This window comes from Loxodonta africana, chromosome 11 (genome assembly GCF_030014295.1).
Source record: "Loxodonta africana isolate mLoxAfr1 chromosome 11, mLoxAfr1.hap2, whole genome shotgun sequence".
Classification (NCBI taxonomy): domain Eukaryota; kingdom Metazoa; phylum Chordata; class Mammalia; order Proboscidea; family Elephantidae; genus Loxodonta; species Loxodonta africana.
In genome coordinates this window covers 10,355,251-10,382,532 of record NC_087352.1, presented here as the reverse complement: position 1 = coordinate 10,382,532, position 27,282 = coordinate 10,355,251, and the positions used below count along the sequence as shown (strand labels likewise).

At 41.0% G+C, this 27,282-nt stretch overlaps 1 protein-coding gene across 1 annotated transcript; it reads right to left on the bottom strand.

Annotated features, from left to right (window-relative positions):
* Window positions 1-616: 616 nt before the first annotated feature.
* LOC111749537 (zinc finger protein 234-like) lies at window positions 617-26,976 on the bottom strand. The gene is made up of 4 exons (XM_064293774.1): window positions 22,298-26,976; window positions 17,024-17,102; window positions 12,821-12,947; window positions 617-3,654 (listed from the first exon to the last, which is right to left on the bottom strand). The coding sequence occupies exons 2-4, from the start codon at window positions 17,036-17,038 to the stop codon at window positions 2,183-2,185; spliced, it is 1,614 nt and encodes a 537-aa protein (XP_064149844.1). The 5' UTR covers window positions 17,039-17,102; window positions 22,298-26,976; the 3' UTR covers window positions 617-2,182.
* Between the last annotated feature and the right edge of the window lie 306 nt (window positions 26,977-27,282).

Sequence of the window (27,282 nt, the reverse complement as noted above, 5' to 3'; positions counted from 1 at the left end):
AAAGTCCAGGCCAAGAGCAGGGGCCCAGAAGCAAAGATTAGAAGCAACTCTTTTGATTAAAAAAAAAAAACCGTATCCTGAATTGTTCTGTTAATTCCAAGTTCATCCTGACCCTGGATTGTAAGATGTTAGTCCGCTAATAAACCCCACAATCGTGAATATGGTCTGTGAGTTCTCTGTGGCCCCTGCAATGAATTATCAACCCCAGCTGAGATGTGGAGCATATTACACAACGGAAAACTGGTGGCAGAATTGCTAAAAAGGCTGGAGAGTGGAGGTATGCCTGACCTCCGCCTCATAGGGATCAGCTTTGGGCTGACCCTGGTCATTATCCTTGCTGCGGTTAGACAGTTCTGATGCTGTTATTACTACTATGGCCATTTTACATCACATAACCTAACACAGGAAACCCTGGTGGTAGTGGTTAAGAGCGATGGCTACTAACCACAAGGTTGACAGTTTGAATCCACCAGGTGCTCCTTGGGAACTGTATGGGGCAGTTCTACACCATCTTTTAAGGTTGCTATGAGTTGGAATCCATAGCACATGGCAGCAGGTTTTTTTTTTTTTTTTTTTTTTTTAACATATTCTGGTATTCTGATTTTGGCATTAGCATCTGGAAATACTCCTGGGACCATTTTTTTTTTGCCTCCTCTGCCTCACCCCTATGTGCCTGCTCTCTTTGTGGAATACTCTTTCACTGAAAATCTTCCTGGCCCCATTCTTTATTTGGTTCAGGTCTTTATTCAGTTTTAATATCACAAGCTTAGCATTGTCTATCTGCCCTATTTAAAATGCCACACCCTCTTTGTTCTCCCTGCCCTGTCTTTTGTCACATGTATTTATGTGCTTATCACCTATCACTCCTACTGGAATGTTATCTCCAAAAGTAAAAAGAATTTTGTCTGTTTTGTTTATTGCTCTCTCCTCGGGGCCTAGAATTGTCCTGGTCCATGGCAGGATATCTACACACTTGTTGACTTAAGGAATGAATTTATGTACCGAGGGACCTGTCTGTTTTCTCGAGTCATGGAGATCGTCTTGGGCTGATGATGATTACCTGTCTCCCTCCTGACGTTAGGAGGTCTAATTCTACACCGTTTTTACAAGTAACTACTTCTGACACCTTCAAAGTGTTATGGAAAAGCCCTGCCATAACACCATTGAGTACCCATTCAATTGTTTCATATGGAGAGACTTGTTACAACATCAACGATTTTTCAGTTTTTCCTGCCAAAAAAAAATCACAAAAGATACTTCAATTTATATGGAATACAACTGACTGAACAGTACACAGAGCCTCAAATAGAAAGATCCAAATTGAAAACAGAGGCTATGGAGAGGACAGGAGCCAACTGCAATGCACTGCTGTAGTTGGGTGGCAGAGCCCATTCTGAATCATAATGACCCTATAGGATGGAGCAGAACTGCCCCTTAGGTTTTCCTAGCCTGAAATCTATGGGAGTAGATCGTCAGGGCTTTGCTCTGCTGGATCCATTGGTAGATTCTGACCACCCTTTCATTTAGAAGCAGAGTGCTTACATGTTGTGCCATCAGTCCTCCTTTGCGATACGTTACTACCCTATTAATACTGCTGATTACAGTGTTGAGTGGTTTTCTACATTTAAACTAATGTTTGCTTCCTTGACTATTCATTTTTACCAGTATTCTTTCTGGATAAAAATTTCAAACATTCTACATTGGCTCTTTTTCATTCACTTAACATATAAGCATTGAACATTCCTACAAAGAATAAGCAGTATAGTTCTTACCATGACAGAGCTTACATTCTAGTGGATATGCCCAACATTATACTTTTGTTAAAGACCACATCAAACTCTTATTCCTCCCAAGGCCTATTTCTTGAGTGATAGCTCATAAATTCCAATGTTCTGACTGAAGCCCTTCCTGCACCATTTATAAAGGTTCTCCCATGTGTGCTTTGCTGAAAGTCAAGTTTTATTAAATTTTATTACACAAATGTTGTCTCTTTTGAGACTTGAGGACTACAAGATGCAGGGTACATGTGAGTTTTTAAAAACTTTCACTTTGTAGAATTCTTTTCTGTGAGGGTTCTCATGTTCTTACCACTATTATCACTTTCAGAAAATTTATCAACAGCATGCACTTTGTGATTTAAAAGGTTTGATCTCCAACTGAAACTCTTACCACAGATCTCACACTACTGAGGCTTTTCCCTAGTATGAACTCTCTGGTGAGATTGTAACTGTGAAGGTCGACTAAAGACTTTATCACACATATCACATTTGTATGGTTTCTCTCCAGTGTGGAGACGCTTATGATACTGAAGACTTGAGGACTGACTGAAGTACTTCCCACATTCTCCACACTTATATGGTTTCTCTCCTGTGTGGACCCTCCAGTGTATGTTAAGATTTTTGCTCCATTTGAAGCTATTCCCACACTGTTCACATGTGTATGGCTTTTCTTCACTGTGGACTCTTTGATGGCTTTGGAGAATTGAACTCTGAGAGAATCTCTTCCCACACTCTTCACATCTGAAGGGTTTTTCTCCACTGTGAACCCTTTTATGAGTCATAAGTTGTGAAGCCTGTCTGAAGCCCTTCTCACACTCCATGCATTTATAGGGTTTGTCTTCTGTGTGGATTCTACAATGAATTTGAAGATTTGCTCTAGTACTGAAGTACTTCCCACACACTTCACATTTGAATGGTTTATCCGTACTGTGGACACTCTGATGGATCAGAAGATGTACAGCCTGCCTGAAGCCCTTCCCACACACCTCACAATTATAGGGTTTCTCTCCTGTGTGGATTCTATGATGAATGTGAAGATTTGATCTTCTACTGAAGTACTTCCCACAATATTCACATTTGAATGGTTTTTCTCCACTGTGGACTTTGTAATGGGTCAGAAGTTGTGCAGTGACCCTGAAACTCTTCCCACACTCATCACATTTGTAAGGTTTCTCTCCTGTATGGACAGTGCAATGAGTATTAAGTTCTGCTCTATGATAAAAGTTCTTACCACATGTATCACATTTGAATGGTCTCTCCTCAGTGTGGGTTTTCTGATGTTCCTTAAAACGCAAAGGATACAGAAAAGCCCCCCCACATTCCTTACAATTAGAAGGTTTCGCTCCTGTGCAGCCTTTGCAAGGAACATTAAGTGTTGCTCTACGTCTGAAGAGTTTTCCACATTCCTCATATTTGTGCGAATTCTCTACAGTATGGACATTCAGATGACTTAGCAAGTGTGAGCTCTGACTAACTTCCTTACCACACTCATCACGCTTATAGAGGTTTTTTCCCATGTGAACTCTCTGATGATTACGAAGACCTGAGATATAACGGAAGCTTCTTCCACACTCGCTACATGTGAGAGACTTCTCTTCTGAGTGTAATCGCTGATGAAGATCAAAGCTGGAGACATTACTGAAGGTTTTTGTACAATCATTACACTGGTGAGATTTCTCTCCTGTGTGAATATTAGATAGTCCTGCTGCAACCAGAGAGGGTAAATCACCTTGTTTGTAGAACTGAGGCCTATTTATCATGGAATCCTGACAACTGGTTAAGTCACTTGCAATTTGTTGCCAGATATGCAAGCTGGAAAGCTCGTCATGTGCTCTTGCTTGTGGAACAATCTCCACCTTCCTTGGGTTCTTGCCTCCTGTAAGGACAGAGAATTCAGAGACATAGACAAGTGAAAGATTTGTTCAGAGTTTTGAAGATTTCACACTTAGTCAGGGAATGAGACATTACTGAACATGGAGATGGTTCAGTTGATATTTCCCACTGCATATCATGTTCTCTGGTTTGCATGCCAACCCACTAACCATTAAAAACTCCCAAGAAACAAGACCAAACCAACTATGTGAGGTAACATTTAGCAATAAAAGCCTTAATTTAAAAAATTGGTAATATTATCCAAGTTGTTAAACTGTTACTATTTCTCTTGAATTTCAGTTAGTGTAGTAGAATCTTACATAGTAAATTATGTAGTTAGAAAAATCATGTTGAAAAGAAAACGGAATCAACAAGGTATCAGCTTTATTGTGTATACTCCCATTAAATTAAAATCTAAAAAATGGATATATAAGAACTTTAAGGAAAAGCAAAAGCACAATCCAAAGTTTGCACACTTTTAGATTATTCTTCATTAACTTCTCAATTAGCGGAGGCGCCCTGGTGCCACAGTTGTTAGGTTCTTGGCTGATAACCAAAAGATGGCAGTTTGAACCCACCAGCCACTCCGCGGGAGAAAAATGTGGCACTTTGCTTCCGTAAATATTTATAGCTTTGGAAACCCTATGGAGCAGTTTACTCTGTCAAACTGGGTTGCTGCGAATTAGAATTGACTCGTCGGCAATTGGTTATTGAAGGAAATTTCTAGAGAGGAGAAATTATTTTTCTCCTTGTAAACCCAAACCCAGTAGAGACAGTTAATTAAAAGCTGCCTCGTTCGTTTTAGCAGGTATTTGATCAGTTTGTGTAGAACTCTGTCTTGGGTTATTTTATTGGAAGATTACTCCAATGCTTAAGGAGCTGAGAAACCTTGGAGTGGTTGTAGGGCCTTGCAGATTTGGAAGGAAGGCACACTATCCCTTACTGACTAAAATGCAGCATATAAGCAGAGAGTGATTCTTTAGCTCCTGCTGAGAAGATTCCTTCATGACGAAGAAGAGGAAGGAAAGTTGAAGTGATGGCATACACTATTCTGAAACCTGACAGGAAATTCAGATCTTCATTGTCTCCGGGGAAGAAAAAGGAACCAGTACAAACCAATCTTTGACATCAGAGACAGAGGTGGGGAGAAAGAAAACGACAAGGCATAGTAAGATTTTCTGAAAGCCAATCCTATAAAGGGACTTGCATTCTGCCTGGAACTCTATCCACAAAAGCTACTTCCATGGGTGGTTCCTTATTTCTTTGAGGTCTCTGCTCAACCTGTCGGTTCATCAACGAGTTCAATGTAAAATAATAAACCCTGTCTACGGCCAAGTCACCTCTGGAAATTTCCACTCCCCTTGACTCCATTCTACACAGTACTTATTACTATATGACATTCTATCTAGGTCATTTTTGTTAATTGTATGTCTTTCTGACTACACTGCAGTATCAATAAGGACAAGCATTTACACTATTTCCTGCTTTATAACCGTGTCCAGAAGACTGCAAGGCACATGGTGGGTGCTCAACAAGTGCATGCTGAATTAATAGACAAATCTCTGCTTGATGTTTTTGTGAACATTTAAGTCAAGTCACAAAGACAAAAAAGCTTTTCCAAGTTAGCGCTGTAAAGCAGGAAAGGTGCAGGAAACTGTACTTTTGCTAGGAAACTGAAAGGCTGTACCAAAGACAGAGTCCACCAAGAGTGATGCTGCTGAGGAGAAAATCAAAGGTAGAAAAACCACTTCAGTGAAAAGAAACTGTGAGGGCCTAGACTGAGACTTCTGGGCTGCCCCTTCGAAAATAGAGTGTTGAAAATCTGTGGATGCAGACAAGCTGACCACACACAACAGGTTTTCAAATTGAAGACTGCAGCCCATTAGTGAGTTGTGAAATGAATTTAAAAACATATAATAAGCATTAAAAAAAAGAACAGAAAATAACAGAGCATAATCACAAACCAAAAAAAATATTATTACAAGAAATGTTTTCTGAAGTCATATATAAATCTACACAAACATGAAATGTTTGCACTGGTTACACTAAAATACAACTTTCTGACTATGGCTTAATGCTCAAAAATGTTGGAACAGTTTGGATCAGGAAGTTATCAAACCCTCCATTAAGCAAAGTATTCAAATGGAAAGTTGAAATGATCAGAAATACAGGCAACACTGAGCCATGTGACTCACGTTCTTCTCATCTTCAGTCAGCCCCCTCTAGCTCAGGAAAGGGGAAACCCAGGGGTAGTGATGTGATGTGGACTTTGGAAGAGCAGATGGGCAGCAGCTGTCAATTTGTTCAAGGGAAATTAAGCTGTCTTGGTTAATTGTCTAAGATCTCAGGAAAGAGTTTTTTTCTTCTTGTAGGAGTGCCTGTCTCATAAGTAGCTATCAGAATCCTCATATAAAAATGTAGTATTTTGTTCCAGAAATGAATATGTCCCTGTATGGAAGGCTCCAGGAAAGCCGTACGGAAAGCATCACTCAGCACAGTCACAACCACAATGCTTAAACATTTTCCTAGAATGCAGGTCAAGTACACAAGTGTACACATGCGTACATGCACACACACACACACACACACTCACTCACTAGAAGGGCATGTAAGGAAGCAGAATATAGGTAGCTATTCATCAGAAGACAAACTCTTCTGCAACAGCCTCATTCACTCTGGTTTGTATATCATCTATGAGCTATCTCCTTGACTCAGGAAGACAGAGAGGCTCCTCTCTTCACATTAACTCAATTCCTTAAGTCAGCAAATATGTACAGATACCTGCTATGTTCAAAGACAATTCTAGGCCCTGAGGAGAGAGCAATAAACAAAACAGACAAAAATCTTTCACTCTTGGGGATAACATTCCAGTGGGAGTGACAGGTGATAAGCAGAGAAACAAAAATACTTGTGACAAAATAAAACTGGGCAAGGACAGTATAGAGAGGATGGTATTTTAAATATGGTGTACCATGCAGTGAATTACTTACTATGGCCCTTCTAGCCATAGTCTTGTAACTCCCACCAAAAGACTGGTCGGGACTATGCAAATGAGGGCTTGTGGCCAATCAAGGGGATTGGATGGCTTGCTAATAATGTAAATAAGACACACGGCACCCTTGTGGGGGTGACACCATGCAAATAAGGAGCATGGAACCTTAACGAGGGGATTGGTCAGTTTTGTCATCCTGCTAGGCTTAAAATGAACCGTCCTAGAGGTGGGAAGGAGGACCACACCACCACCAGGAAAGAAGAGCCAGGAGTTGGAGCAAATTCTTTGGACCCGAGATCCCTGTGCTGAGAAGCTCGTGAAACCAGGAGAGTGAGACAGAGAGCCGTAACACAGAAGACGGCAAGAAGTGGCAGTAAAGAAACAGCAGCAGCAGAACCAGGAGACTGGCAGAAGAATGGCAAGAGATGGTATGATGGGCTTCATGGCCCAAAGAGCAAGAAAACGGAGTGCCTTGGGACAGGAGGCTTGCTGGCAGAGTAGGGCGCCTCTGGGCACTTGCTAGAGCTCGGTTTGCCAACCCACAGAGCTACAGCTGAGCACCTTCAGGCTGGGGCTTATTGGCAGAGTGGGGTACCTCAGCGCACTTATCTACTAAAAGAGCTTTGTAACACTTACTCCAGCAGGGCAGAGGCTGAGGGGCCAGAGAGAGGCTTGCCTGTGGGCTCAGCTAAGAAGAGGCTGTCCTGATTGAAGATCTGTCTCTTGAGTGTTTTTGAATGTGAACTGTAACCTATTCCTTCCCTATAAACCTCATAACCATGGGTATTGTCTGTGAGTTCTGTGTGGCCACTGCATCTAATTATCAAACCCAGAGAAGTAGAGAGTATGGTGGGAGGGATATTTGGTGTCGGAATTGGTAAAAAGATTGGTGGGTGGAGGCATGTCTGACCTCTGTCTCATAGGAATCATCCTTGGGCTGTTGATTTTGATTCTCCTTCTTCCTTGTGAAGTTAGAGGATGTCACATGCCCCTGCCACACCATTTTCACAGTGTGGAAAGACAAGCCTTCCCTCCTGATGTTAAACAGAGCAGGGACCTAAATAAAGTAAGGAAGGGGATCATGTAGATTTCAGGTGAATGAGTATTCCAGTCAGAGACAGTGAGTAAAGGGGTCAGAGGCAGGGAGCATAGCCATGGCAGACAGATTTGGTTCTGGATATTTCTACATATGTGACCGTAGGTGCTCCTAATATATTAATATAGACAATAGGGCACAGTCAGGGAAACCTCTTAGACATAAACAAACACCTCATTGGATGAAGTTCCTGGGCTCAAAGGCAAAGGACTACAGACTCAGGGGATGTCTATGTCAATTGGCACAACATGGTTCATGAAAACCAAGTTTGGCAACCTACTTTGTTGTGTAGTATCTGGGGTCTTAGAAGCTCAAAAGCGACCATCTAAGATATAACTGTTGGTTTCTTCTCATCCAGAGCAAAGGAGACTGAAGAAAACCAAAGACTCAAGTGAACAACTACTCCAAAGGACTACTGGACCATATGAACCACAGCCTACACAAACCAGAGACCAGAAGAACTAGATGGTGCCCACATACTGCTACTGATCACTCTGAGTGGGATCATAACAGAGGGAGAAAACAGAGTGGGAGAGAAATGTAGAATGAGAGATCAAATTTACAAAAAAGATCAGACTTACTAATCTGACACACACTGAAGGAACCACTGAGACTATAGTGCTAAGACACCTTTCTGACCTGAAACTGAAGCCATTCCCAGGGACAGCCTTCCATCAAAACAATAGACAAGCCCATAAAATAAAAAACAAAACCCAAGAGGAACGTGCTCCTTAGAACAATCAGTTATAGGAGATCAAAAGGGCAATATTTGCCCAAAAGCAAAAGTGAGAAGGCAGGAAGGGGTAGAAAATCAGGACGGAAGGAAATGGGGAAACCAGGACAGAAATTGGGGGAATGCTGACACACTGTAAGGAACAAAGCCAAGGCCATGAAATACTTTATGTACAAATTATCGAATGGGAATGTAATATGCTCTGTAAGCTTTTACCTAATGCATAAATAAATAAAATGGAGCAGAGATGTCAAAGAAGTAAGGAAAAGGGATTCAGGAACATTTTAGGTATAAGGATATTCCAGGCAGAGAGAGCAAGTAAAGGGATCGGAGGCAAGGCATCCAGTAATGGTCCCACAAAGATTTCCAAATCCTAATTCCTAAAACTGAGAATATGTTAGGTTATATGGCAAATGGAAATTAAGGTGGCAGATGGAATTTAAGTTGCTAATCAGCTAACCTTAAAATAGGAAGACTACCCTACAATATGTGGCGGGCTCAATGTATTCAAATGGATCCTGAAAAGTAGAAGACCAAGGCAGGAGAGTCAGAGGAAAATGTGACCACAGAAGGATGGTCAGAGTGATGTAATGTTGGTGGCTTTGCAACTGAAGGACTGGGGACACAAACCAGGAAATCTGGCACCTTCTAGAAGCTTAAAAAGACAAGGAAATGGATTATCCCTACATTCTCCAGAAGTGAAGGCAGCCTGGTTGACATTTTGATTTTAGCACAGTGAAAACGATGCTGGATTTCCAACCTACAGAATGGTTAAGATAGTTCATTTGTGTTGTTTTAAGCCAGAAAGTTTGCAACAATAAGAGACTAATATAACATCTGTGGTACATCTGAGAAACGAAGTGGACAATGTGGCAGATAGACACTGAGCAATAGGAAAAAAATAAGACAGTGTATTCAGGGAGGAAGTAGGGACTGAAGACCAGACCATGTGGGGCTCTACAAACCACACTAAGAAATATAAGCCATAAAGTGTTTCGAGGAGAGGAATGGTTTAATTTGACTTAACGTTTCCCGTAGGTCACTTTGGTGGCTATGTAGCAAACAGAACTTAGGAGGGAAAGGTTGAAAGCAGGGCAGTCAGAACAAAGGGGAATTGCAATAATCCAGGACAGAGGTTTGGCAATTTGGATCAGGGTGACGGCAAAAGGGGAGACAGAAAGTAAAAAAAACAGACAATAATCTACAAGGATTCCCAGTGGCTTGGTTCTGATCTGAATTCCCTTGTCTTTGGGTTGCTGTACTCACCATCAAAATCTTTCCCCCCTTTTCTAAGTGCTGTATAGTGGTCCCAGTGGTACAGTGGTTAAGTACTCCACTGATATCCAAAAGGCATGTGGTACGAACCCACCACCTGCTCTGTTGGACAAAGAAGTGGCAGTTAGCTTCCATAAAAACTATAGCCTTGGCATTCCCAAAGCCAACTCTTCAGACAGGGATCGGACTGGACTATGGGATAGAAAATGATACTGGTGAAAAGTGAGCTTCTTGGATCAAGTAGACACATGAAACTATGTGGGCATCTCCTGTCTGGAGGGGAGATGAGAGGGCAGAGGGGTCAGAAGCTGGTCAAATGGACACAAAAAGAGAGTGGGGGAAGGAGTGGGCTCTCATTATGGGGAGAGCAATTAGGAGTATATAGCAAGGTGCATATAAATTTTTGCATGAGAGACTGACTTGATTTATAAACTTTCACTTAAAGCACAATAAAAATTAAAAAATATATGTACAGCCTTGGAAACCCTTTAAGGCATTTGTACTCTGTCTTACAGGGTAGCTATGAATCGAAGCTATCACAACAGGTTTGGTTTTGGTTGGAAGTGCCATATATCATGTTTAAAAGGTTGGAGGGCTGTGAACATTAAAAGTAACCTTTTTAAAACTAACATGCAATCCCCCACGTGTCTTTCAGTTTGTCGTACCGTGGGGGTTTGCGTGTTGCTGTGATGCTGGCAGCTATGCCACTGGTAGTCAAGTAGCAGCAGGGTCACCCATGGTGGAGAGGTTTCAGCTGAGCTGCCAGACTAAGACTGACTACAAAGAAGGAGCCGGCGGTTGACTTCTGAAAAGAAGTAGCCAGTGAAAACCTTGTGAAGAGGAGCAGAACGCTGTCTGATATAGTGACAGAAGGTGAGCCCCTCAGGATGGAAGGCACTCAAGTTACGGCTGGTGAAGAGCGGCCTTCTCAAAGTAGAGTAGATCTTAAAGGCACGAAGGGAGTCACGCTTTTGGGACCTTTGTTGATGTGGCATGACTCAAAATGAGAAGAAAAAGCTGCAAACATCCATTAATAATCCGAACGTGGAAGGTATGAAGTATGAATCTAGGAAAACTGGAACTCATAAAAAATTAAATGTAATGCATAAACATCAATATCCTAGGCATTAGTGAGCTGAAATGGACTGGTATTGGACATCTTGAATCTGATAATCACATCGCCTACTATGCCGGGAATGACAACTTGAAGAGGAATGGCGTTGCATTCTTGGTCAAAAAGAACACTTCAAGATCTCTCCTGACGTACAACGTTGTCAGTGATAATACCCATATGCCTATAAGGAAGATCAGTTAATACGACTATTATTCAAGTTTACGCACCAACCACTAAGGCCAAAGATGAAGAAACTGAAGATTTTTACCAACTTCTGCAGCCTGAAATTGATTAAACATGCAATCAAGATGTATTGATAATTACTGGTGATTAGAATGCTGCAGTATATCGACAGGAAACTGCCAGAAATTCAAACAAGATTCAGAAGAGAACGTGGGATAACACTGGTGATGTCAGATGGATCCTGGCTGAAAGTAGAGAATACCAGAAAGATGTTTACCTGTGTTTTATTGACTATGCAAAGGCATTCGACTGTGTGGATCATAATAAATTATGGATAACACTGCAAAGAATGGAAATTCCAAACACTTACTTGTGCTCATGAAGAACCTGTACATAGATCAAGAGGCAGTTCTTAAAATAGAACAAGAAGATACTCTGTGGCCTAAAGTTATGAAAGGTGTGTGTCAGGGTTGTATCCTTTTACCGCACTTATTCAATCTGTATGCTGAGCAAATAATCCCAGAAGCTGTAATATATGAAGAAGAACGGGGCATCAAGATGGAAGAAAACTCATCAAAAACTGTTATGCAAATGACACAGGCTTGCTTCCTGAAAGTGAAGGAGCCTTGAAGCACTTACTGATGAAGATCAAAGACCACAGCCTTCAGTATGAATTACAACTCAACATAAAGAAAACAAAAATCCTCACAACTGGACCAATAAGCAACGTAATGACAAACAGAGAAAAGACTGAAGTTATCAAGGATTTCATTTTACTTGGATACATAATCAACAAGCAGGAAAACAGCAGTCAAGAAATCAAAAGGCGCATTGCACTGGGCAAATCTGTTGCAAAAGACCTCTTCAAAGTGTCAAAAAGCAAAGATATCACTTTGAAGATTAAGGTCCGCCTGACTCAGGCCATGGTGTTTTCAATCATCTCATATCCATGCAAAAGCTGGACAATGAATAAGGAAGACTGAAGAAGAATTGATGCCTTTGAGCTGTGGTGTTGGCGAAGTATTATGAATATACCATGGACTGCCAAAAGAATGAACAAACGTGTCATGGAAGAGGTACAACCAGAATGCTCCTTAGAAGCAAGGATGGATAGACTACGTCTCCCATACTTTGGACATGTTACCAGGAGGGATCAGTCCCTGGAGAAGGACATCATGCTTGGTAAAGTAGAGGGTCAGCAAAAAAAGAGTTAAGACCCTCAACAACATGGATTGACACACTGGTTGGAACAACAGGCTCAAGCATAACGATTCTGAGCATGGTACCAGATAGGGCAGTGTTCTATTCTGTTGTACACAGGGTCACTACGAGTAGGAACCAACTTGACAGCACCTAACTGTTACAATTTACTGGAAATTTGTGTTCCTACTGCGTACTCACAAAGTAATCAGTAGCACTGTTTTTTCAACATTTTTGTAAGTTGATGCACTTGAATAAATGCCATTTATTTCAACACCTAGACACAAATGCATAAATATGTATTACTAAAACATAGGTTGACCTACTTCTAAACCAATATCTGCTTTCATTAAATCTCGTCTCACTGGCTGTCACACCATACATGCAATCGGCCAGAGTTTGTACTGCTATTTGCTCCTTCCTTCCTAATGAACCCCAATATTTTATACTGTTTTATCTCACAAAGAATTGCTGACAGGAGAGACAATTCCACTAACTCAGCTGACCATTCCAAGACCATTCAGAACCTTGAAAATCTGGAGAGATAAAGACACTCCAGAGAGAAAGCTGTCCTCACCCACTGACACCAGGTTCCTGAAGGTCTCAACCATCACATCTTGGTACAGCTTCTTCTGGGCAGGGTTTAGCAGCCCCAGCTCCTCCTCAGTGAAGACCACAGCCACGTCCTTGAATGTCACCAATTCCTACAACATCAAGCACAAGTATACCCAGTCTTAGAGCTATTGCCCTCTTGAAAAGGTTGGACAGATGGGGGGAAGTTATTTCAGATTTTGGGAAATAGGAGTCAAAGTGTAGACTTCCCAGCCCTTCCCCTTATATCCTGCCAGTGCCATACGCTGATTTTCCTTATTTTCACAGAGAGTGCGGCAATGAATGAGAGCCCTTATATTTTTACTTGTTGTCCTCAGACAATAAACCACTAGAACTTTAAATGTTACATGCTGGGACACACACGATTTAACTTTTGATTCACATGGCTAACCGCCTCCGAAAACATGGCCAATACATTTTCAATACAATTTGATAGTACCCACCATCCTTCTACAGCTGCTAACCAAAAGGTGTAAAAGCTCTCCTCACTTCCTTCTGAGCCCTCACCAGAATTGTCTTTGATGTTGATAATTTCACCAATGGTTTCTTCAAGGCAATCTAGGCTTTTACTATTAGGCACCTTAAAACTGCCGGCCTCTACCCATTGCCCAATTCTAAAACGATACAAATATCATTGACGCTACATAAGATACATAAGATGGCAAAACAGGTTAAAATTTTTTAGATCCTTTTGGTAATCTGATAAGGAAAAACTGTTCATTTTTATAATTCTCATTTATTTATTTATAAATGAATACCATCATCTTTTCATATATTCACTGGCATCTCTATTTCTCCCTTTTAACTTGTCTATTCACGTGCTCAGAAACCCTGGTGGCATAGTGGTTAAGTGCTATGATTGCTAACCAAAGGTCGGCAGTTTGAATCCACCAGGCACTTCTTGGCAACTCTATGGGCCTGTTCTGTTCTGTCCTGTAGGGTAGCTATGAGTTGTAATCAACTCAACAGCAACAGGTTTGGTTTTTGGTATTCATATTCTATATTCCTATTGATATTTTTCTTTACAGTATGACCCTATAATAGTTCTACAATAAATTTTAGGTCCTTTTCTGGCATATCTATCATAAACACTTCAACTCAAGTTGGTACTTTTTCTAATAACACTGTAATATTTTTCCCCACACGGAGGAATTTAAAAATTTTATATACCAAGCAGGCTAATCACTGTATTTGTCTGGATGGAGCTCTGAAAACCTCAGTGCACTTGAGGAGGAGAATTTGGGAAAAGCAGAGGTGCACAGTGAGGAAGAGCAAGCAAGGAGAGGAGCAGTGTCACAGTGAGGAGGAGCCAGGTGAGGAGCAGCGTCACCTGTGGAAATCATCACTCAGGACGTCGCTCCAGGCACCCACACTACTGGATGCAGGTCCCTATAAGGAGAGCTCTTTCTTGTTCCTCTTGTCTCTCTTTCTTTGAACAGAATGCCTAATTCCCCTGACTCTGGGTTTCCTCTGAGAATCTGAGCTGGTTTCTCATACTTTACATGTTTACAATGAAGAAGAGACTGAATACTTCCTCACTAACCTGCTCTGGGGAGTAAATGCAGTGACAGAACGCAAGTACCTGTCAAATCTTCCAGTACTATGAAACATGAAGGCAAAAAATTGATCAGTAAATAAAACACACACAAAGAATGACTCCTGCATGGAAAAGCAGCACCAAGGTTGTCCTGTGTGATAACATCCAATGGTATTGGCACGAAGCAACAGATAGGCCCTGTTGCACTGTGACATATTTGAATACACCTTACTCCTTACTCATTGACATGTTGAGGCTCCAAAGACCAGGTCGTTATGGGAAAATTGGTGTTATGCAAAAAATGCAGGATTTTTGTTTGTTTTCAGACCATTTATTCCAATGATTTTTATTTTGAAAATGTGATCACAGAAATAATGACAGCTAAGATTTACTGATGTACTTATCACTGTGATCAGTCCAGTTATGGATTATTCCTCTGCAGAGAAGGAGGCGCGGAGGAGACAAAGCTGATAAAGCCGGGCTGTGTGGCCAGAGGGCCTACTGCTTAAGACTTTGCCTTCCTCCTGTGCTGGGTCAGAGCTACCCTTGTGGAACTGCCCCCAGGGCTCCACTCCCACCCCTGCAAGCCCTCTGTTCATGATTCACAGCCTGCTATAACCTACGGGCCTGCCAAGTCACTGAGGCTCGGGACTATCTGTTAGGGCTCTGGGAGCATGACCAGCACCGAGCCCCCTCAAGGCTGAGGATTCAGGTACAGTTCAGCTTACTTTGGGATGTCATTGAACTCACATGCATTTCTTCCAAACACCCTCTCCAATGCCTCTTTCTGTCCTCCCTTCCCACCGACAGCAATTTTGAGCTGCAGGACATCGGGCTGCATAAGAACTGAGAACCCAGAACAGGTGCCGGCCAGCTTGGTGCTACCTGCGTGTCTGCCTGGAAGCTGTGGCCATGCAGGAGGCTGCCCCTCAAGACAGCTAGACGTGGTGCCCCGCTGGCAAGAGGGAGTAGAGGGTGCAAGGCAGCAGAGCCCAGCTTTCCGAAGGCTACCAGGAGACCCTCCTCAAGGGAAGGGACGCTCTGCAGCTGTTGCTGCCATGCCCACCACCTAGTTAATGTGCAAAATGCTCAGATAATTGATTTTTTACTATTGTTACAAATGCAAAATGTCAGATAACAAAATAGTAGATAAGTAAGAAGTAGATGCAGTCAGTCTATCTACCAAACAGCTAACATACAACATGAAAAAGTACTTTAAACATGTGCTCCACTGGCTGAAGTAGAATTTTTTCAGAATTGAGTTTTAGGAAAATACATTTTATACAAGAACATTCTCACTGTGGTCTTATTTAAAACAATAAAGTTCCTGAATATCTAAGATACAACTATTGGTCTCTACTCACCTGAAGCAAAAGAGAAAGAAGGAAACCAAAGACTCAAAGAAGAAACTAGTCTATGGAACTAATAATCTACATGAACCATGGCCTCATCTACCTTGAGTTCAAAAGAACTAGATGGTATCTGGCTACCACTACTGACCTTTCTAATCAGAGCCACAGTAGATGGACCCAGATAGAATGGGAGAAAAATGTGAAACACAACCTCAAATTCCTTAAAAAAAAAAAAAAAAACTACACACACACAAACTTACTGGACAGGTTGAGACTTGAGGACTCCTTGGGACTATTGGTCTAAGATAATCTTTAAACCTTGAACCAAAACTAGCCCCTGAGGTCACCTTTTAGCTAAAAAACAGATTGGCTCTCATGGGTAATAAAACAATATTACCCACAAGTACTGTGCTCCTTTAAAAAAGGTCATTTATATGAGGCCAAACAATCAACAATCACTTTAAAACAAAGATGAAACCAAGTAATCTAGACTCATGGAAACAGAACAACCAGAACAGAAATATTAAGAGTACTCATGCATGGTGAAAAATGTAACCAATTTCAACAATCTGTGTAGAAATTGGTAAATGAGAACCTAAATTACTGGTAAACTTTCACCAAAAACACAATATTATTTTAAAACAATAAAATTCCTAAGCTACGTAAATGTCTAAGAGTAGGAAGTAGCTAAAAAATACAAAGGTGCAATGATTCAACTGGAAAATGACGTAACCACAAAAAAAGATGGTTTCACACTAAAACACATTGCCGTCGAGTCAATTCCGACTCATAGCAACCTTTTAGGACAGAGTAGAACTGTCTTACAGGGTTTCCAAAGACCACCTGGTGGATTTGAGCTGCCAGCCTTTTGATCAGCAGCCTAGCTCTTAACCACTACACCACCAGGGTTTCCTGTTTCCCCCTAGTAAGTGAAAAAGAGACAATTTAAAATTGAATTTATGAATGAATACAAATAATTTCTAAACGTACATGTGAAAAAAGTATTAGAAAATACAAACAGCTAATTATTGAGTAAAAGAGTAGTAAAGGAGTAGTATTTTTAAGACAAGATAAAATAATAGAAATAATAATAATAATAGAAAATTAGAAAAACTAAAAAGAAATCCAAGGTAAGCCAAAAACATACAAAGGAACCACCTGGCAAACAAAAGGTTCGCCAGTGTCCATTGTTCTTGTGGCTTTAGAAGAAAGAGAAAACTGAGAGTAAAATCTGCGTAGTAAGGAGAATTTTAAGAGTGAAAAGGTAAGCCCCACTCACCACGAACGTGCACATTTTTTCTTCCTACTTCTGGTGATTTACAAAGTCCTGGGATAAGCAGAGTCCTGGGAACGCAGAACTAGGAAATGAGAAGGAAGACATAAAAAGGTAGTCAGGGATGTCACTCACCTTCATGGACTCTTACTGTGAACTAGCCAAGAGGCCCTTTTGTCTGGGTGACTGCAGCTGCACACGGCCTGACGTGTGAACCATGATGTAGACACCAGATCCCCTTGACCCTTTCAGTCCAGGTTCAGTGAACACTCTACACAGCTACACAGTGGCCCCCTCACCAGTTGCCTTGTGGCCCCCAAGATAGCAACGGTGATTCTGGTACAACAGCGTTTGAGACGATACACTGAATAAGAGTCAGCTCTGGGATCAATATATATACATGGGTTGAAATCCTGGTAGACTTCTCCCTAGCTGTGTCATCTTGAGCAAATTAATACCAACTCCTTGCCTCAATTCTGTCATCTGTAAAACAGGAAGTAAAAGAGTCCCCGCTGATGGGATTGTTGCAAGGGGGAAAACTCTTAGGAGTCTATATCAGGGTTCCTACTACTTTGTAGCTGTAGAACAGCACATGATATACTGTAGTAGGCAATTACCTTTATAAATTTAATTTCTACCCAAGGAACATGGTCAGATACATGGACTTCTGATGTGACTGCTGCCGAGTTAAGGTTCCATGTATCCTCTGAAAACTCTGTTAAACAGGCTTGACTGTGTTCCCTATTGTCGCCTTAACAATAATATTTAACTGAGCATAAACAATTATTTTCTAAACGGTATGAAAACAAATGAATTCCTGTTGCTAAAAAGAAAATGCCCTAAAAAGGCTTTTTTATCAACATAAAAATGTGTGACAGAAATCCCTGAATGTTTTCGACCAAGGTTATGCATTTCTTTGAAAATACGAATTAAAACATGGAAGAATAAAATAGATCAAAATACATGGAGAAAAATAAAACACATTACAGTTACATGTCACTTAACGTCCATGATACATTTGTGAAATAGGATGTTATGTGATTTGGACATTGTGCGGACAACATATTGCACACTTAGCAAAGGTATGCGGGATGCTGTAGTGTACCTACGATGACTAAATAGCCAAGATACTGTACTGTATTTCAGCCAACATCAGCACGTGCAGACTCACCACTCACTTTCACGTGATACAGCGAAAACCAGTTTGAAGTGCCTGAACCACCCAGAGCTATCATTAAACTCGATACTGTAGTCTGGTCCCGCGTTTTCCTTAAGCATCTCGAACAAGCTTCATGCCTTAGAAGGGATCATCAACATGCTGAGAAAAACTTGCTTCTGTGTTTGGTCCTCAAGCCAGGTTATTAACAATTTCTCTGTATCTAATATAATATAATATAGGTCCCTCTAGCATTTTCATTAGCCTTGTAGTTTTCAGTGGAGTTGATCCTTTAACAGCTTGGAGAGTTTTTTGTTTTTGAGGATCGTCATGAATGCCGAGTGTTACACGCCTAAATCGCCAGCAATAGCATTCACTGAGTTTCCACCTTCGTGTTGTTTAATAACCTCTTGTTTCACTTCCAAATTGATACTTCTCCTTTACCTTTTGCTGCTGCTATCACTACTACTGGTTTTGCTGCATTTGGGCCAAGATGCATTTCACAATAAGATTTTCAAAAGGAAATCAGAGAGAGAACTCTCCAACACTCAAGAGACACATGACGTATAAGACTGGATGCTGCTGTCTACAAGTTAAAGAATAAACTGTTATTAGTAAACTTTTTATTTGTAACTAGGGAAAGTTCAGGTAAAAATAATGATACAAACTACAGTACATATGTAAGCCAGTAACAGGCTTTATTATGACTATCAAGACATATGTTTTATAGGTTATATATTATATATTTACTGTACCATTATACGCCTGGCAGCGCAGTCACTCTGTACTCAAGATACATGAGATACGTGTGTTGTGTGCAGGAAGCTGTTGTGTTGGCTACGTCCGGTTACGTCTGCTATGGCCATTCTCCTACTGGGATTTCGGAACTTTACTGTAGCCTTATGGGACCATGGATATATATGCTGTCGGACATTACCTGAATTGATATTATATAGCACATGACTGTACTTTTTAGTCATGGAAAATAATAGTTTGATGAAGCCACTTTGGAAAAGTTTAGCCATTTCTTAAAAAGTTAAACATGAAACTAACACTCAACCTCCCAACTCCCTGCCTAGGTATCTACCCAGGACAATGAAAATGCATGTCCACTTCAAGACCTGTCCATATAAAGACTCACATGTGTATGTTCATAGCAGCATTAACCATAAGAAATCAAAACTGAAAACAAGAGTGGGTTCTGAGTCCATATTGATCAAAATTTATATCTGAATGAGTAAATAGAAGTTGGTCTTCACAGTAGAATGCATTAAATGTATCATCCCCAAATTTATTATCTACAAAAGGTAAAGTAGTAACTTTTCAGTAGAGAATTTTGACAGCCTTTGCCTTAGCCATGTAAACAAAGTTGAGATCATCAATACTGGGACAAACCCACATCACTGGCCTCGTGGCATGCTGCACTGGAAGGACTCCCCACCACTTCTGTGGTATCGCTGCCAATACTGCGTCATCCAAACTGAAACATGGAACATACCAGACAAACCACAAATGAGGGCTTTTCTCTAAAATACTTGCCCATACTTTTTAAAAGCAACAAGAACAACAAAGACTAAAGAATTATTCTAAATGAGAGTATAGAAACACGACAACTAAAGGTAATGCATAAATTAGACCCTGAGACTACTGAAATGGATTCAAAATAATGGTTACCTTGGATGGGAGAAAGAAGAGGGATGGCATGGAAAAGGAATTTGATGTACATTAAAGTTCTAGCTTTTTTTTGAATGATATGTTCGTATGTGTTTATTACATAATTAAAAATAACTAATAAAATTGCTGGAAACCCTTCTGGCATAGTGGTTAAGCGCTATGGCTGCTAACCAAGAGATCAGCAGTTCGAATCCGCCAGGCGCTCCTTGGAAACTCTATGGGGCAATTCTACTCTGTTCTACAGGGTCACTATGAGTTGGAATCGACTCGAGGGCAGTGAGTTTGGTTTCGGTTTTTGGTTAATAAAATTGCTAACTACATAAAAGAGGAAAAAAAAAATTAAGCCCTGAACTGGGAGGAAAACCTTTATAGAACACTTACTTTGGGACAAGAGAACAAATTTAAATACGGATTATGCATTAGAAAACAGTACGTTAAATATGTTAACTACTATTATTTACGAGATAACGGTATTAACTACTTTTATCTAGTATAACACTTAAAAGCAACTAGTATATTATGCGGAGCCCTGGTGGTGCTGTGGTTAAGAGCTTGGCTGTTAACAAAAAGGTCTGCAGGTTGAATCCATAACTCCTTGGAAACCATAGGGGGAAGTTCTACTTTGTCCTATAGGGTCACTATAAGTCAGAATCGACTGGATGGCAACGGGTTTGGGTTTTTGGTTTATTATGCTATGACAAATTGGTGGTTTATCAGAACACTTGCCTTCCATGAGGGAAACCTGGGTTTGATTTCTAGGAAATACACCTCACACACAGCTACCACCCTATGATGCTGAACAGGTTTCAGGGGACCTTCCAGATTAAAAATGATTAAATGGAAAGAACTTGTGATCTACTTTTCAGATCTGCCAATAAAAACCCTGTAGACCATTAAGAGAACATTGTCAGATCCATAACCAATCAAGGGAATGGCACAGGACCAGGCAGCGTTTCATTCCGTCGTGCACAGGGTTGCTCTGAGTTGGGACCAACTCTAAGGCAGCTAACAAAAAATATTATGCTAAGACCCTATAACCAGCCCCTCTTAACTGCCTCTTACAAAGGCATCCCAACATTCCCCGCTATGTGTGCGCTTCCGGGCTGCAGCAAGACAAAACCTGTCTTTGATGACAGGTATACATTCAGCTGGTACTCAGCTGACTTCATCAACAAAGCAAAGAATCAAACTGTAAACAACTAGTGAATATGGGTATAGAGTATATGAGAGTTTCTCATACTCCTTTTGCAACACTCTCCAAGGTGTGAAATTATATAAAAAAAAAAACATTAAAAAATCAGGAAGTAGACCTAATAATTATAATAGCAATGACAATAATAATACAGATGACAATGATGATAACACATAACAGTTCACTAGTGTCTTTTTTCTTGGAAGTGTCTGGAAATTTACAGAGTCAAAAAAGATATGGAAAAACACGATGGAAAACGAAGCATCTTTAAAGTAAGGAAAAAAGCAGGACCACTTCACAGAGCCATGGTGTGGAATCAGGCAGTGTTAAAAAGAATCAAAACTCAAAGAAATTAAACCATAAGATTTATTCTGTGCAATTATTCTATGTGCATATACAGAGACCATTTTGATTCCAGAAAGAGCAAATGGCTCAGTCAGTGACAATGAGGCTTATAAAGAGAAGAGGAGGGAGAAGACTAGAACATTCACCACTGGGCAATCTCAACATAACTGACTGAACCCTGGCCTCGCCTTTTACTGAGAGCAAAGGTTATCAGGTCACAAGCTGGTCTCAGGCCTTCCATCCACCCTCAATCATGCCTCTTGAAATTCAAACTTAGTAAGCCTGGCTTGAGAACAGGAAAGAAAGGAATAGCAACTTTGGGTAAAAGAAAAGCCACTGGCAGAATGAAATGTGGTCAGGAATATTTTTACAGCAAATGTTTGGTTTGGTGGATAAAAAAATTAAAATCACAGTAGGATGTCTGTTACTAATATTTCTCTTTGACAGTACTGATTTATATAAAACCCCCAGAAAGGAACTTAGCAACTAAATCTTAACCCATGCCAGAGTGCACGTCACACACTCTACAATACACGTAAAAATCTTTGTGGAAGAAGAACCCCAAGTCCTCCTCACATGGGGCTCTACCACCAGGGTAGCTAAGGCATCACTGCCTCCACCTCTGAGCAGTCCTTTTGGAAAAGTGGGGGCTGGTGAAAGAAAGGAAGCTGTGAATTACAATGATTGCTCACTGTCCCCTACACACCACAGTTCATTCTCCTCACTCTGACCAGCTGGAAGCAACTCCCTCCTTCCTAAGGAAAGAGGTCAGAGGGGATCCAGGAAGGTCCCACTTCCTGCAGGACTCAGAGACAAGGGTTAGGGCCACTGCAGCTGGAGCTCTGACTGCATCTCTGATTCAAAGTGTTAAAAAAAAAAAAAAAAAGAAGAAGAAGAAGAAATGAAAACATACAGGGTTCATTCCAGCAGGTAGTACGCACTCAGGAAGATTCCGCTGTTCAGGAAAAACAGGAGGGTCCAATGAGGGGCAGTTACAATGTGGTTCTTTTTTTTAAACTGTGGATAAAATATATACATAAAAACATTCGACAATACACAATCCTCCACATTTGCAATTCACTGTCATTGATTACAGTTTTTACAATGAAGTTTTTAAGGAGAAGAGGAGGAAATACAATAGAAAAAAATTGTTGGCTAATCCTAACCTGGGAAACCCTGGTGGCTGCTAACCAAAAGGTCGGCAGTTGGGATCCATCAGGTGCTCCTTGGAAATTCCATGGAGCAGTTCTATTCTGTCCTATAGGGTCACTTTGAGTCGGAATCAACTAGATGGCAATGGGTTTGGTTGGTTTTGGAATCTTAACCTGATTGCTCAAACCATGCATAACCCCATTTCCGAGATCAGCTAGCAGCAGCATCCTAAGTGGACTCTGGCCTGGCCAACCCCTCATTCGTTTGCACGATTCTTTTTCAGATACAGTCTGGAGATTTTAAAATAACAAAGAACCTTGACTGCTCCGGGAACTTCCAAGGGCTAGAATTCTCCACTCAGGAAACAAGGGCAAAGGCTAATTTACTTTTTGATTAACTTAAATTCTTTGCACAAACTTTAAGAGGTTTTGGTTAACCTGTGTCTTATCACAGATGGGTTTGCGAAGGAAGATTTAATCACTGTGTCCATCCGAGCCTCAGTTTCCTAATTATTAAGAGGGACCCTATAGGAGCACTTCTCAGGAAATCAAATACTAGTACTAACAACCAGAAGGTAGAAGGTCTCCATGAGTTGGAATCAACATGTCCTCGGCAATGGGGTTTTTATGGGTAACAACGGGATATCACCATTCATCACAGGCCAGAAATTGTTTTAACACTTTTATTTATAAAACCCAAAAACCAGATCTGTTACCAAGTTGATTCCGACTCATAGCGACCCTATAGGACATAGTGGAACTGTCCTATAGGGTTTCCAAGTAGTGGCCGGTGGATTCGAAATACCGACCTTTTGGTTAGCATCCGAACGCTTAACCACTGGGCTACCAGCGTACCGCGTTTAATTCTCAAAACAACTCTGTTACGAAAACACTTGTTTGACGACTCATATTGACCCTACAGGACAGAGTAGAGCTGCCCAGAGGTTTTCTAGGCTGTAATCTTGACCAGAGCAGATAGATCACCAAGGTCCTTTTTCCCTAGGAGCAACCAGTGGGTTTGAACTGCCTACCTTTTGGTTAGCAGCCGTCTCAGGAAAAAAAAAACTTTCACTACAGTCAGTGAGACAGGGGCATAATATGCTGACTATGCTATCTATTTTTAATCTAGGTTTCTAGACTAACTGCTATGTTTTTTAAGAAAAACATGTTTTTCCTCGGTGGTCACAACCAGGATGTGAATCCAGATGCCCCAAGGGGTCTCAACCAAGTTACTATCTACCCATAACTCATTGCTGTCGAGTAGGTTCCCACTCATAGCGACCCTAAAGGACACAGTAGAACTGCCCCATAGAGTTTCCAAGTAGCGCCTGGTGGATCTGAACTGCCAACCTTTTGGTTAGCTGCCATAGCACTTAACCACTACACCACCAGGGTTTCCAGGGCCCTCAGAATAGAAGCACTCAGGAAGAGTGCTGTCTGGGTGCTGTTGACAACGAGGTATTTTTGCAAGATAGACAAAGAAAATACATGCAAGCATCTTGTGACTATGATCTGAGCATCCTGTGAGACTATCTATAATCGCTAACTACACTATTAACAATCAGTAACCAATCAGAGTGTGATTACTACAATATTCATTGATTTTCCTGTAATTGCCCTCCCTATGGCTTGGTTTCTCTTTCTATCCCATAAGAATACTTGTACAAGGAAACTGCCCCGGGATACCTGGTTCCATTTCCAATGGGCTAGGTGGTTCCCCAATTGCAACTGGTTTAAACCCTTAATAAACCTCACTGTTTTAACTTGAAACAGCGTTCAAGGTTTTCTCTACAACACAGCCGAGCGTTTATCATTGCGCCACCAAGGCCGCTTCATGAAAATACTAATCATCTTCACGAAAATACCTTTTCACAGAAGCGCACCAGGAGAGACAGAGATTTGAAGTAATTCGCCCAATGCTGTACCGAGAGGAACTGGCAGCGTGTGTGTAAGGTGGAAGAAAGCAGATCGCGGAGCTGTGGGCCCGGGAGACCCTCAAATAAGGCGAGCCACGACCCGAGCCCGTCCCCAACCCGGGGACGCGCGAATCGTCCTAAATGGAAAAGTCTCCGCGAAAAGAACGCAAACCACCGCCCTCTCTTCTCAAACCTCCGTTTGCGCCGCGATTTCTTTCCACTAAATCGATGTCCTGGTCATTTCACGTCCAAAACGCAGGTCCAGAGAGTTTGGAAAGGTCTTGGCGACGGAAGAGGACAACTCACCACGACAAAAACACAGCAGAAACCTCACACTCCTGGAGAAGAACGGCTCCTATAAGCCCATAGATTCTGGACTACATTTCCCAGAATTCCGTACACCCTCCCGCATACGCGGAAGTGCCCGAGCATCACGGGGAATGCCCGTTTTGGGGAATCAAGAGGTGACGTAAGGAAAGAGGGCAACCCCAAAAGTTCTGCGGTTGGAAGCCACTGGCCGCTCCTTGGAAACCCTATGGGGCAGTTCTACTCTGTCCTATTGGATCGCCGAGAGTCGGAATCGACTACAGGGCACCTAACAACAACGATAATGGTTAGTATAAGCAGCCCTGGGTGCAGTGGTAAAGCGCTCAGATGCTAATAAGATTAAGCGGTTCAAACCCCCCCAGCTGTTCCGCTCTGTCTAGAAAGACCTGCAGTCAGCTCTCATAAAGTTCACAGCCTAGGAAGCCCTATGAGGCAGCTCTCCTCTGTCACAATGGGGTTGTTAAGCGTGGAGAATCGACTGGAGCGCACACAACAATGGTTAGCATAATTTGAAAGTTTGAGGCTAGAGTTTAAACAATGGGTGAGGTAGAATGTTTGGGAGGGGCATTGAGCACCAAGGAAGGTACCAACGCCCTTTGATACCAGTAGTTTGGCAGGAAAAACAACCAGTATTTGAGAGGGCCAAAGGGCCTAATAGAAAAGCCATCTTCCCCACGTTGGAGGAGAAAACACCAAGTTTCAGAAAAATTAATACATTATCCAACATCTCCAAAGAAGCTTAACTGCTGAAGACGTTGGCATTAGGGTCATTCTTGAACCCAAAAGCCTATGATTTAATCCAAGAACACACAAGAGAATTCTGCAGGTGAGGGATGATGTTTGACTGGTAACGTTTTTGTTTTTGTTTTTTTTGGCTAAAATGTCTGCATTCTATTTAGTAATTATACTGATGTATAAATTGAGACGATTTAAAAATACTATAAAGCAAGACAGAAAATTTCCACCTTAAATACTACTTGAAGTTCATCAGATGGTTTTTCTGTCCAAACATATGCATCTTCCATCTACATATTTTTTAAAAATGAAGTCATATAAAAATCTCATGTTTTGTCTCTTTTTCTAAACTCAATATAATCTAGATATTTCCCAATGGCAATCACTAAAAACCTAATTTCTCCCAATCAGTGGCTGCATGGTGCTGCATCGAACAGAATGAGAAAGAAAGAAATAGAAAAAGAAAAGCCTGACATCTAAAACCTGGCTTGGCACTCACAGCTAGGCCAAATTATTATTTTACAGCACATAAATAATCTCATAGAATACCAACTTCAGGCAAGGTTTCTGTAAGACCATGCTAAAGTGAGACAAAATGTGGCCATTTCATAATGTGTTAAATTTAAGTCCAGACTAAAAGAAGGTCACGGTGCCTTCACAAAATACCAAACATTCCTTTCTCTTGACTAAATGCTGCTTCTTTACCGATTACAGCTTTATCTTTATCCTCCCTACAGATAACAATTATCAAGATACACAGACTTAAAATTCCGCCTACTTTCTGAATGCATCCAGTCTAGACAGAAACCCAGCTTTCTTAGAACTCCTTCCGAAATCACTGGGAAAAAAAAAAAATCTGTAATACTTCTAACAATGTCTTAACTTGTGACACTCTCATGGTTCTTCATGGTGTGTGTACTCCCTTGCTATAACGTGTCAAACCCAACTTTTTTGAGTACACGTTCCTGGGTGAACCAAAAAATATGTGGCATGCTACTTGGTGATAGTAGGTTTGCTATTCTAAATGCAAATGTAATGAACATTGTCCTGTTTATCTGGGACAGACACTGTTGACTGTTCACCCAGCTGCCAGTCAGAAATCTCTTCTTTCTTACTCTTCTTCACTACATAAAACCAAAAAAGCCAAGCCCATTGCCTTTGAGTCAATTCTGACACATAGCAACCCTATAGGACAGAGTAGAACTGCCCTGTAGAGTTTCCAAGGAGTGCCTGGTGAATTCAAACTGCCTTTCGGTTAGCTGCCATAGCTCTTAACCACTATGCCACCAGGGTTTCCTCTTCACTACATAGAAGAGCTAAATTGCACTTGCCCACCTTCTTTGCAGCCAGGGGTGTCCAGGGATAGAACTGGTTAGTGAGATATAAAAGGGCATCTGGAGGTTTTAAAGAAACTTATTTTCCTCTTCATAAATATATATATATATATATATATATATATATATATATATATATATATATATATATATATATATATATATTCCTAAAGAGTAAAGCCTGACATTTAGTGTGGTGTCCCTCAGTTTGTCAGGTATTTCCTAATGATTAGATTTTACATTATGTATTTCTGGCAGGAATTTAATGGGAATGATATGGTCCTTACGGCATCATTATTCAGCCATTTGATCCTCTTAGCTATCAAAGCTACCAGATATATTTATACATGTTTACCTATACACACACAACCATATATACATACATACAACCACACATTTATCTTTAGCTCTATAGCTTTCATACTGATACACTCA

Bases quoted from the DNA above. Each gene is read 5' to 3' on its own strand.
- LOC111749537 (XM_064293774.1), bottom strand. The intron at 3,655-12,820 runs GTGAGGACAGCT...CTGTCCTTACAG, and splicing joins CAGGAACCTGGTGTCAGTGG to GAGGCAAGAACCCAAGGAAG.